A 12546-nucleotide genomic window follows, 5' to 3' on the forward strand; every position below is an offset into this window, starting at 1 on the left:
CGCATCCTCCTGCCCCGACCACGCAACCGGCGCCTTTTCCACCCGCGCGCACACGTGTCACGAAGCAGCAGTGCTCAGCGCAGCAGCGCCGGGGGCTGAACCAAGCCACGGAGGGGCTCAGCCCGGCACGAGGGTTACGGACGCCGCGTCCCGCTGGCCAGCGCAGCCACAAGCCGGAGATACCAAGTCAAGATGCAGTTTTATTTACAGGGGCAGCCACAACCCACTAATGGGATACACAGACCTTACAACGGCTCAACTACCTGTACAGGATGGATTACGTATGCAAAAATAAAAGTCTCAAGCCCACGCAGTACAGTACGTCCCCGTGCGACCGCTGGCGCCGGCCCTGCCACGGGGGCAAGGACGCGAACCCGAAGGGGCCGGGACGCGTCCGACGTCGGCGCCAACCAGCCCTCCCCGCGCCGGCCCCGCTACCCCCCTCTTACGCCAGCCCCTTGGACCCCAAATCGCGGCCAGGGCTGGTGCGTCCCGCCGTCCCCCAAGCGTCCCCGCTCGCCGTCCCCTCCCCGGCCGCGAAGCAGCAGCTGAAGGCCTGGGAGGGAGCAGTGCCTGCGCTGGCGGGTGCCCGGCCCCGGCGCACGCGAAGGCCAGCTACGCGCGCTCCCGGCGGGCTGGGGCGGCCGCGACGCCGCATGGGGACCCGGCACCGGCCGCTGGCAGGCGAGAGCTGCAGCCAGGACCCAGGTCCCCGAGCAGCCCCCTTTTGGCAATGGACACCCCCCCCCGCCCCCCAAGCGATTTGGGGTGCCTGGGGCCAACCCCAGCACGGTCCCAGCGGCACAGACCCACGGAGGGAGCAGGGGGAGGCCCAGGCCTCTGTGGGCCACCCCCTGCATCCCCCCCCCCAACCATAGCAATATCCTTTAGCAGCAGTTTTAAAACAAAAGTGAATCCAGAATCGAGAGCACCATAATTTGCAAGACCCAACTAAAGAACCAGCCACGCTGCCTCCGCCGGGAGGGCACCGGGGAGGGGACAGACAGGCAACAGCTCCCCACGGATGCTACGGCCAAAGCCCAGGTGCCAGACAGCCGGAGGGATGGAGGGGGCCGCGGCCAAGGGACGCAAGCTGAGCAAACCCCTGTCCCCGACGCAGCCCCGGCGGGCAGCGCCCAGGGGCGCCCGGACGCGCTCCTGCATCTCCACGATGGAAAATAGCCGGAAGGGGGGGTAAAACCAGGCTGCAAGAGGCCTGGGGCCTGGATCCGGCCAGCGGCAGCCGAGCGAGGGAGCAGAGGGACCAGTCCCCCCCCCGTGCCAGCACAGCAGGGCCCCGGTCCCAGCGCGGAGGCTGCCCGGGGAGCCCCGTCCCTGCAGGCACCCTCCAGCCCGAGCCCGGAGCCCACGGGCCACACGGGGGGGGGGGGACAAACAACAGCCACCACCCAAAGGACCCCCCCAGCCCCGACTGCAGCGACAGGTCCCCGGGCACACGAGGCCGGGGCGCAGACCTGCCCCGGGGCCACCAGCCTGAGGACAACGAGAGGGGAGAAATCAGCCTCGGAGCTCGGCTGCGCTTCCCCCCGTCGCTCTGCGGACGGCGTGGGGTACAGCACGTTCTCCAGCCTAACCGGGCACCCCCGGCAGATTGGGGTCCCCCTTCCCCAAAACAGGCCGGTCCTGAGCAGGGTCGGCCAGAGCAGCCCTCCCCAACCAGACACAGCCCCAGATGCCCCCCCCCGAACAGCCCCAAACACAAAGGAACTACCCCAAAGGACGCAGCATGCAGACCCCCCCCCGGGACCCTCGGCCAGGAGAGCCGAGACGTGGGGCAAGCCCAGCGCAGGCCCCAAACGCCCGCCAGCAGCCGAATCCAGCTCGTTACAGCGGATTCGGGGTTCGGGGGTCCCCACTTGTCTGCTCTGAGCGAGGAAAAGCTCCCCCGACGCACTCACCCCATCCTGAGCCAGCCCGACCAGCGAGCGCCAGCCCGGGGCATGGACTGGGGCACCAGCTCTGGGCCAGGCACCGACCCCAAACTGATGGGGCAGGAGGAAATCTGCCCCCAACACCCACCCCAGCAGCCTGGTCCGGAGCTGCCCCAGAGACCCGAACCTGCCCCAGTTGCCCCCCTCCCTGCTTGGGGTAAGGGTGCTCTGGAGGAGGGAGCGTGGGAGGCAGTTGCAGCCGGTTTTTGGGTAGGTGGTGCAAAGGGAAGGGGGTTTGTGCCCCCGTCTCCGAGCGAGACGCCCCCCCCCCTTAGAGCCCTGATCAGACCCCACGTACAAAAACTACGTCACAGAATAAATAGAGGCACCGGGAGGGAGGCGGGATTGGGGGGGGGGCATTAATGGGGAATGCCACATCCAGCCCCCTCTCCCCGGCGCCCTGCCACCCCCTGCGGCGACGGCCAAGTCCTCCATCCTCCGCACCCCGGGTACCCGCTCGTGTCCGAGTCGCGGGGCTGCCCCAGCCGGGGTGGGAGGGGCTGCGGGGCAGGAGGGGCTGCCCCGGCCCGCGGCCGCCTGTCTGTCCGTCCATCCGTCCTCCCCGTCGGCACGGCGTGCTCCGCTGCGCTCAGTTGATGTCGTCGTAGATGCTGGGGGTGTGGGGCGCAGGCGGCTTCGGCTTCTTCTTCTTGCTGGAGCCGAGCCCCGGGGCGCCGCTCACCAGCCCCAGGTGGGGCTTTTTCTTCTTAGTCTTGCGAGACTCCGAGTTGTTCGTACCTGGGCGGGAGGGAGCAGACGGGATGCTGGGGCACGGCTGGGACAACAGGAGCCCCCCCAAAACAGAGAGGATCCTCCTAGCAGAAGCCCCTAGCCAGGGAAACCTACCCCTAAACTAGGGGACGTTCCCACACCCAGGAATATGGGTGACAATTACCCAGAGGGAGCTGGTTTAGGGACCATTTGAGGTGGCTTCGGCTAGCCGCAGTCTGTCCCCTCTCATGCTGGGGAGATCCCGGGGACACAAGGGGTTTGTGCCACAGGGTTCATCCCACTTAAATACTCACTTGCTTTCGAGGAGGCCGAGTCAGAGGGCGAGATGTCGGAGGAGCCGTCCCACTGGAGCCGGCTCATGATGGCCTGGCTCTCGGCCACGTCGAAGCTGTCGTTCTCCACGCTGCCCTCCGCCTCGGGGAGGGACCTAGGCAGAGGCGTTACGCGTGTCCCCGAGTCCGGAGCCAGGCGACGGAGCCGGTGGTGCTGCACCCAGGGGTGCCGGCTCCCCCCCGGCCTCCCTGCTCGCTCGTCGGTGCGAGGGAGATGCTCGGGGCTCGATCCAGCTCCCCGCAGCGTGGCCGGGCTCACAGCTGGATTGCGCATCCCGACGCCAGCCCAGCCGGATCCCCGTGCTCCTGTCCCCTCTCTGCACCCCAAATCCCCCCCCGCAACTGCCCCTGTCCCATCCCCACCCCCACTCCGGACCTGGGGGCAGAGAAGCCACCTGCAGCCTCCCCACGATCTCTGTTCACAGCCAGGCTGTCGGCACCGGGTGACAGAGCCTCGTCCCCATCCCCGCACGGGGACACCGGCCCTCACTGACCCCATCCGTGCGCTCACTTACGCAGAGGGACCGAGGAGGTAAACCCGGACCGACCTCCGCTGCTCATCCGTGTGCTGGGGACACCGCAAGGACCTGCCAGAGGAGACACGGGGCTGAGTCAAGGCATTTTGCTGTCCCCCCTCAATCTCCCATGCGGATCGGGGCACCCTAGGGAGCCCTTCCCAGAGCAAGGAAACCCCAGAGAGCTCTCACCTGGTGCACATCTTCTTGGTGTGTTCGGAGATGACCCCGCATTGCTGGGGAGAGAAGGGACGGGTGAGCGGGCGGACGAGCAGCCACTCAGCCCCAAGGCTGTGCTCCACCATGCCGGCCCGAGGGAGATGGTCCCGGGCACCCTACCCCCCCCCAGAGCTGTCCTGTCACCCCCAAGAGAGACCAGCCACATCAACCGGATCTACCACCCTGGGTCACCATGGCCCCAGGATCGGGACCTGCTGCCCAGCCGAGTGCAGGGATTTCTCCGGGCGAAGATGCACTGGGGCAAGATTTCCACACCGGAATCGCGCCCTGCCTACGCGCCCTCAACCGCCTCTCCTTGCCGGAGACGTCTGCCCAGGGTCCGGTCCGGCGGCACCCCCCAAGCCGCAGCGGTGACGGCCGCCAGCAGGCCCCTGGGGCCACGCACCGTGGTGAGCAGCGTCCGGAGCTCCTCGGGGCCCAGCGTCTCGTAGTTGATGCCCGCCGAGTTGCTGTACTGCGGGGGACAAAAGGGCAGTGTCAGGGCCGGGGGGGACGGGGACGGACGGACTGACACGAGCCCTCACCAGAGACCTGGACCATCGCAGGTGCCGGCGGGGAGGGATGCGGGAGGGGACAGCCAGGGACAGCGTCCCGAGGGGATGGGTGCCGTGGCGGACTCACCTTGAAGGGATCAGGGTTCCCGCTGAGCTCGCCTGGAAGAGAGGGCGGGTGAGGACGGTCCCCCGCCCGCAGCCCACGTCCTGCGGCCCCGGCCCGCCGCACCTCCTCCGAGGAGCCGCCAGCCTCCGTCCCCGCAGCCAGCTCTGCAGCCCCATTTCGGAGAAAGCCCCGCCCCCAGAATAAGCTCCGCCCCATCGCAAGTGCCCCGCCCACCCAGGCACCCCGCCCCTCGCTGCAAGGCAGCGCCATGCCTCGCTAACACCCCTGCCACAAGCCCCGCCCCCAAGCGTGGCCCCACCCCTGCATGGCCAAGCCACGCCCCCCAACAGCTAGCCCCGCCCACTCACCGTTCTTGTGTTTCAGGGATTTGGACCTGCGGGGCGAGTTGGGGTTCTGCAACGAGAGCGGGGCCCGGTTGGGGCGAGCGACGCGGCCCCGCGCCCCGCCGTCCCCCCCGGCAGCCCCCCACCATCTCCCTGCCGCCCCCCCCCAACAGCCCCCCAAAAGGTGGTCGCAACCTGCCCGCAAAGCGGCCGGGGTACGGCCGGGAGCAGCCAGCACGCTCCCAGCCCTGCTCGGGAACGCCACGCGCCCCAGGGCCACCACGAGGCCCCACGCTCCTCACCTTATCTGACTTCCTCTTCTTTGCTAGGGGAAGAGAGAGAAGAGGGTGGTTTTTACTTTATTTGGTTGATTTAACCCCAAATGCTGCAGCACGAGCAGCCACATCCCCCCTTCAGCTACGTGGGGCATCCCCACGCTGCCGGGACCAAAACAGGGGACATTCCCATCCCCAGTGACAGCAGCAGAAAGGGGACCAGACAATCCAGGGAGCTCAGGTACGGGGGACACCAAGTTCCACACTCAGCTGCTTTAACCCCCGTACAAACGCCCGGAGAAGGGGGCACGAGGCCACAGGGAACCAGCCAGCCCGGACACGTCCTCCACCCTTTCCATGGGGCGGAAGGGGTAGGAAACCTTTCTTTTCCCCAGTCCCCCTTGTGCGAGGGGGTACAGGGTGACCAGGAAGCCCCCAGTGAGGCTGGTGCCCACATGCCACCCCTGCGTGCTCCCACCTTTCTTCTCGGAGCCGTAGGACCAGTCGTTGTCATTTATATCATCGTTGTCCTCCTGGTCGCTCTCTGACTTGTTCATGTTGTTGCTGCTCGCGATCCTGCACGCAGAGGGGAGAAATGGGTGTCAGGGCCCTGGGACCCCCACCCAGGATCGCCCCTGCACCCTGGGAGCTCTGCCATGCCCACCCCAAACCCACTCCTGAGGGTCCCAGGTCTGACCCAGCCCCAGACACAACATGGGGGTCCCCAGCCAAGGGAAGGAACACGGAGGAGCCAAGACTCCCGGGTTTGAAGACAGGGACACACAACTTCACAATCAAAAGCGAGAAGAGGGGGGAGCCTGGACATCTGGTTTCCACCCCACGCTCATCAAGGATGAGATGAGTTTACCTGGGTCTTCTCCTCCCCGTCCTCTGCAGAAAGACCTGACACAGACCCACAGCCCAGCTCCGAGCCAGGTCACCCACTTGTGCCTCAGTTTCCCCAAGCAGAAGGAGGCCGAGGGAGCCCTGAGACCGGTGCCCGGGGCTCACCTCCGGTTGGCGATGCGGCTGCTGTTGCGGCCCATGCCCAGGCACTTCTCCAGGTGGGGGGCGAAGCGGGACGCGGCGATGCTGCGGCTGCAGTTGGGGCACACACACTCCTTGTTCTTCCACTGGTTGTAGACCTGCCCAAAGATGTCCACGCCGGGCTGGTCCACGATTTCTGGGGGAGGCACACGCGTCAGCCCGGCCCCAGGGGAGCCCCAACGCTTCCTGACCCATCCCTGCTTGGATGGGACCAATGGAAACCCACCACTCCGGGTGCAAGTTAACGACCCCACAATCCCCACGCAAGTTAATGACCAAGATCTGTCTCTTCTGCGAGGGAAACCCTGGCTACAACCCCCATCTCCTGGGTGGTGGTGCTTCGCCTGCGGGTAAAGGGACCCTCTGGATTCCTCTGGCTCAAGCCAGAGACTCCGGACAGCTCTCCCCAGGGATGGCAGGCTCCTTGGAGAGGAGAGGCCAGGGCAGAGGCAATGCTCTCCTGTGAGCGCAGCCCAGCCAGGAAGGTCTCTTATCTGCCCTCCTCCCCAAGCGAACGAGGCTTCCCCAGGCCAGGGCAAAACGCCTGGACTCGGGGCAGCCGCACCGGCGTTTCCAGGGTTCGAGTCACCCCGTCTGTTCACAAAACGGATGCCCGCGTAGAGGCAGAACCACCACCCGGCACACTGAATTTCCTCTGCATCATTTCTCCTTTGTGCCAAAGTCCTCACCACCGGTGATAACCAGTCCCTCCAACGGCCTCTCCACGGCCCTTTCCGGCTGCGAGTGGGAATGGGATGTTCTCCATCCCGCTTGCCATGGGGAACCCGTCCCCAGGAACCTCCTAGGCACTCACCGAAGTCCTTCATGCTGTCGGGGTCTGTGTCGTCCAGGAAGAAGTAGCCACACTTGACCGCCCGGTGGACTTCGAAGCAGAGGCCCAGGCAAGCATCTTCGACCAGGTCCGTGTAGATCTCGTGCGCAATGGCCTGGGGCAGGAGGGGACGCGGAGCCGTAAGAGCGGAGGGAAGGAGGCTGGGTTAGGCCCTGACGGGGCCGCAGATTGCTTGGCCCATGAGGCTCAGCACCAGTCCGGATCAGAGCCGGAAGAAAACGGGACGGAGACCCTGACCAGCCAGAGCGGACAACTGGGGGCAACGGGCTGGGTCTGAGGGCATCACGGCCACTGGGGAAGGCAGGGGAAGGCGGTAAATCCCCCCCCAGGGCCGCTTACCTCCAGTTTGCTGTTATCCAGGCCAGACAAAGACATATCCTCCATTTTCATTTGCAAATGCTCGTGGAGAAGTCACGCTGAACGCACATAGCACGGGACAGGCTGGGCGCTCGCTGCACAACGAGAGGCAGGGAGCGCGTTGGCAGAGCCAGATCCGTCCGGGAGACCCCCTCCGCCTCCCTCGCCCCCAGGCCACGGGAAGGGGCAGGAGTCAGCCAGAAACACAGCCCCAAGATCGCTGCGGTATTTCCAAGCACTGACATGCAAAGCCTTGGCTTAAACGCTCCAGCAATGGGGGGGGGTCGGGGTTTGTGCCCCCCTGCACCACCTAACCCCCCCCAGCTCCGCTGATGGGTGCAAACACGAATCCTTGCAAGACGGGGCAAAAGTAACGCGGGGGAGGCCGAGAAGGGCCTGTGCGAGGCGGCCTGGGGAGCCCTGCAAATAACAGGGGGGCCCTGGGGGCAAAAGGGGGGGCGCCAGGAGCAGGCGGCCCCCACGGGCCGGGCGCTCTCGGGGGCACCAGGGCTCCCGGGTTCCCCGCCGGGCTCCGAACAACTTCCACGAAAGCCTCTCCCCGGCAGAAACGGCCTCTCCCAAGCGCTCTCATGGAGATAAACAAGGCCTCTCCCTGCCGGCGGCCACGGCCCGTCCGGGAACGCACTGTCCCGCCGCAGCGGGGACGGCGGAGCCGGGAACACCCTGCGGATCCCCCCCCACCCCTCCATGGGGGCCCTTCCCCGGCACCAGCCGCCTCGTCCTGCCCGGCAGTCACCGAGGCGTCAGGGCTCCTCAGCGTGCCCGGGCAGACCCCCCCGGCGCAGTCTCCGGAGGGGGGGTGGGTGGCACGTGGGGATCAGGGTGACTTCCCCCCCCCCCCCGGCACGTGCCCCCAAACGCCCAGCCGGGACGTCACAGGCTCCCCCGTGCCGGGGGCCGGTGGTTTTTGCTGCATCACCTTCCCTGGGAGCAGGGAGATGGGCCGGCAGGCAGGGGACGGGGGCGAACGGGAGGCCGGCGGGCACGGGCTACCCCGCGACGCACCCCCGAGCGGAGCCTCCCGCCACGGGGGGGGCTGGGGGGGTCTCAGACCCAGCCGCCAGCCAGAGCCCCCCTCGAACGGGACGGTAAAAGAAGGGGGGGAAAATCCCAGGCGAAGATACCCCGGAGCCCCGCGCTGCTGCCGGCGCCCGCGCCCCGTCACCCCGGAGCGGGGGGCTCCGGATGCAGCCTTGGCGACGGGGGCCCCGGCGTCCGTTGTCCCCCCCCCCCCGCACACGCGTTTCCGGGCCTGGGGAGGGGATTTTCTACCTCGGAGACAGAAAGAGGAAACACCAACTGGCGTCGTTTCAAACCTCTCCCCGCGCGGCGCGGGCCGCTTCCTCCCGGGCCCCCCCCGGGCGCGGGGGGCCGCCGGGGTGCGGGCAGGGCGCCGGGGGCTCCGCCGGCCTCCCGCTGCGGCAGCCCCCCCGCACCGGGCCTCGAGGAGCCGAACAAAAGCGCCGCGGGCACCAGCTCGGGGCAGGGGGGGGGCTGCGCCCTGACGCCCCCCCCCCACCACCACCCCGCCAGCGCCGGGGCGGCGGCACCCGGGGGGTGATGGCGGGGTGGGTGTGCGGGGGGGGCGATGCCGGGGGGGCCCCTGCACCGAGCTGGGTGCTGCACTGTGCTGGGGCATCCCCAAGATTGGGGGGGGCCTAAAGCAGGGCTGGGGGCTATGGGGGATCCTTCAGCATTGGAGGGATCCCAAAGCAGGGCTGGGTGGTCTGCAGGATCCCCTGGGATTGGGGAGGATCCCAAGCAGGGCTGGGAGCTATGGGGCATCCTTCAGGATTAGGGGATCCCAAAGCAGGGCTAGGGGCTACAGGGGATTCTTCAGTGTTGGGGGGATCCCAAGAAGGGCTGCAGGATCCCCTGGGATTGGGGAGGATCCCAGGCAGGGCTAGGGGCTACAGGGGATCCTCCAGCATTGGGGGCATCCCGAGAAGGGCTGCAGGATCCCCCGGGATTGGGGAGGATCCCAGGCAGGGCTGGGGGCTACGGGGGATCCTCCAGCATTGGGGGCATCCTGAGAAGGGCCGCAGGATCCCCCGGGATTGGGGAAGATCCCAGGCAGGGCGGTGGGGGATCCTCCAGGATTAGGGGATCCCAAAGCAGGGCCGGGGGTTCAGGGGACCCTCCAGGATCAGGGGCCCCCAGGCGGGGCCGGGCCGCGGGGGCGGCGGGGCGGCGAGGCCCGGCGCCGGACGGGGGCCGCGGGCCCGGGCGGCTCCGGGACGCAGGCGCGGGCGGGGCGGGGTGGCGGCGGCCGGCGCCGCGGGGGAGGAGCAGCCCGCCCGCCCCCGCCCCTCGCTCGCTCCCTCGCTCACTCACCGGCGCGGAGGGCCCGGGGCCGGGGCCGGTCAGCGCCCCCCGCCGCTCCGCCGCGCGGCCCGGCCGCGGCTCGCCATGCTCGGCAGCGCCGCCCGCCGTCCCCGGGCAGCGGGCGGCGCCGTGGCGGGCCGTGGCGGGCCGTGCCGTGCCGGGAGCGGGCGCGGAGCGGGAGCGGGGCCGGGGCCGAGCGGGGCCGAGCGGGGCCGGACGGAGCGGGCCGGGCCTCGCGCACCCTCCGCCCCGGCGGCGGCGGCGGCGGCCGAGGGGGAGGGGCGGGGCGGGGCGGCGCACCCGGGCCGCGCGCACGGCCCGCCCCCCCCCGCGCGCCGCCGCCAATGGGGAGCCGCCGTGCGCGGCGCCGCCAATGGGAGCGCGCCGCCGCCGCGCCGCCGCCGCCACCTCGCGGGGCCGGCCACATTGTTGGAGGGCGCCGGGCGCCGGGGGCGGGGCCAGGTCGGGGGCGGGGCCATTGGTGGGGTGGAGCCTGAAGGGGGCGGGGCCCCGTCTGGGGGCGGGGCCTCCCTGCGGGGCGCCCCGGGATCCCCCGCCCCCCGCCGCCGGCCCCGCCGCCCCGCGGGAGCCCCACGCGGGGGCGACCCCACTAATCCCCCCTTTTCCATATGGGTCCCCCCATACTGACCCCCATGGATCCGCCATGCCCCTATGGGCCCCCCATGCTGATCCCCATGGATCCCCCATATCCCTATGGATCCCCCATATCCCTATGGGTCCCCCCAAATCCCTATGCCCCCCCAAAGCGACCCCCGCCCCGGCCCCCGACCCCCCCAGGGCAAAAACACTCCTCACACCGACTGTTTTTTTTTTTCCTAAAGTTTTATTTTTTATAGTAATGACATGAGAACAGAAACATTATTTTTCACTTTATTATACAAAAAAAAAAAAAAAAACTCAAAAACCAACAAAAAAAGAACCGAAACCCAAGCAAACCGGGGAACTGCACAGTTCGAGGCCGGCCGGACCCGGCCCGGCCTCCAAGTCCCGCTCAGCGATACAAATTTGAAGTTGGGATTTTTTTTTTTTTTGATTTTTTTCATATTTTTTTTAAACCTACAAAAACACTCTTTAAATATTAGAAAAAAAAGATGATCTTTTTTTTAATGTAATTCACAAGAACTTCCATCTAAAGGATCCCGGGTTTTTGTGGCAGTGCAAAAATGCACTCAGGTTCAATTCTCTTACAGCGCAAACGCCTTTTCCCCCAATTGTCGGCGCTGTAAGAATTTTTCATTTTTATTTTTTTTTTTTAAAACAGAAAAAAAAAAGTATTTTTTTGTCTTTTTTTTGTACTAAAAACACATCCACTAAAACACGACGGTGCTGGGTACATTCAGCAGAAAAGGGATCGGTTTCCCCTTAGGGGACGGGGCAGGGAAATTAAAAACCGGGAAGAAAATGAAAGGAAAACCCCAAACGGAGGCGGGGGGGGGGGGATGGAGACGGACGGACGGACGGAGGGACACGGGGACGGCGGCCGGGCTTTCGTCTGCGCCCCGGTCCCGGGGGGGAACGTGGGAGGATTGTCCGTGCGGGGGGGCACCGGGGTGAACCCCCCCCGGAGCGAGCCCCAGGCTGGGCAAAATTTTCCCAAAAGCGGCGTTTTTTGGCCCGATTCAAGGCGGGGGGGGAGGCGCCCTGCTGCACCCCCCGGCCCTGGGGGGGCCCCGGTGGTTACAGCAGCGGTTTGAGGGGGGGCCCCTGACCCTCCTGCCTATGGGGGGGGCAGCTGGATTTGGGGTGCTGAGCAGTGACCCCCCCCCCCTCGCAGCCAAAAAGCCCCAAACCTGCTGCTTTGCACCACCCTGCGCCGAGATCTGGGTTAAAAAAGAGGAAAAATGGCTAAACAAAAACACGCAGGAGAAAAAAACGCCCCAACCTCCCCTCCCCATCGCCCGGGGGGGGGCACATTTCTCCCCCCCATCCGCTTTCCGGGGGGGGGGGGGGAAGGAATCAGGCCCCCCGTGGGATTGCTGGTGCTCGCGCTGGCTTAAAAAGGGGGCCCCCCCCCGCCACCCCCCCCCGGTCCCCATCCCAGCAAGCGGGGAGGGGGCTTAAACCCCCCAAATCAACCCAAACTGCACCAATATTTACAGCCTGGCTGGGGGGGGGTCCCGTATCCCCCCCCCCCGAGTGCAGCCCCCAGGGAGGGCTGAGGGGGGGGAACTGGGGGGGGCCGGAGCGAAGGGAGAGGAGCAGCTTTGCCGGGGGGGGTGGACAGAGACGGAGGGAGGGGAGAAATTAAAAGTTTTAAAAAAAAAAGGGGGGGGGGAAAGAAGGGGGGAAAAAAAATAAAATAAAAGATGGATATTTCTTGTTTTATAAAAAGGAAAAAAAAAAAAAGAATAAAATAAAATACAACGGCACAACAACCACCGACAACACAGACAGTCGCTCCCGGCAGCGCCCCCCCCCCCCCCGCCCCCCCCGCCCGGCCCCCCAAATTGGTCGCAACGAGCAGAAACGGCCGCGGGAGCCGCCGTGGCCGCGGGGGGGGGGGGGGGCCGGTGCCGGGCGCCCCCCCCCTCCCAACCCCGAATCCCCCCCCCCCGCACTCGCACGCTCGCTCGCACACACACGCGTCCCCCCCCCCCCCCGGCCCCCCCCCCGGCCCGCGCCGGGCGGTAACAGTTCGCTCCTAAGTGCCGTGGATGCGGTGACGTCCGGGAGCTCCCGCTGCAGCTTCCGCGCTGTACCGGGGGGGGGGGGGGCGGGGGGGGGGTCCCAGCCCCTTCCCAGCTCCGGCCGGAGAAGCCGCGAGGGGCGGGGGGGGCGGGGGGGGAGGAAAGGGCAGGGAGGGGAGAGCGAGAGCGTCCCAAGGGCTGAGTCCTGAGCAACTCGGCTCACGCGCCGCGTCCTGGGGCCGGGCGGGAGGGGCTGGGAGGGGGGCGTTTGGGGGGGGTGTGTGTTTTTTTTTTTTCTTTTTTTT

At 67.2% G+C, this 12546-nt stretch overlaps 1 protein-coding gene across 2 annotated transcripts; it reads right to left on the bottom strand.

Moving 5' to 3' along the window:
• Positions 1 to 180: 180 nt before the first annotated feature.
• On the bottom strand, positions 181 to 9667 carry ATXN7L3 (ataxin 7 like 3). Of its 2 annotated transcripts, none has more exons than XM_067311904.1 (13): positions 9603 to 9667; positions 7230 to 7342; positions 6852 to 6984; positions 6002 to 6173; positions 5469 to 5566; positions 5018 to 5040; positions 4740 to 4785; positions 4393 to 4424; positions 4157 to 4225; positions 3724 to 3767; positions 3565 to 3603; positions 2978 to 3111; positions 181 to 2690 (listed from the first exon to the last, which is right to left on the bottom strand). In XM_067311904.1, the coding sequence occupies exons 2-13, from the start codon at positions 7278 to 7280 to the stop codon at positions 2542 to 2544; spliced, it is 990 nt and encodes a 329-aa protein (XP_067168005.1). In that variant the 5' UTR covers positions 7281 to 7342; positions 9603 to 9667; the 3' UTR covers positions 181 to 2541. The 2 variants fall into 2 exon arrangements, with proteins under 2 accessions (XP_067168005.1, XP_067168004.1); XM_067311903.1 differs by having other exon boundaries at positions 3532 to 3603.
• Between the last annotated feature and the right edge of the window lie 2879 nt (positions 9668 to 12546).

The sequence above is a fragment of the Apteryx mantelli genome, chromosome 28, assembly GCF_036417845.1.
Source record: "Apteryx mantelli isolate bAptMan1 chromosome 28, bAptMan1.hap1, whole genome shotgun sequence".
Classification (NCBI taxonomy): domain Eukaryota; kingdom Metazoa; phylum Chordata; class Aves; order Apterygiformes; family Apterygidae; genus Apteryx; species Apteryx mantelli.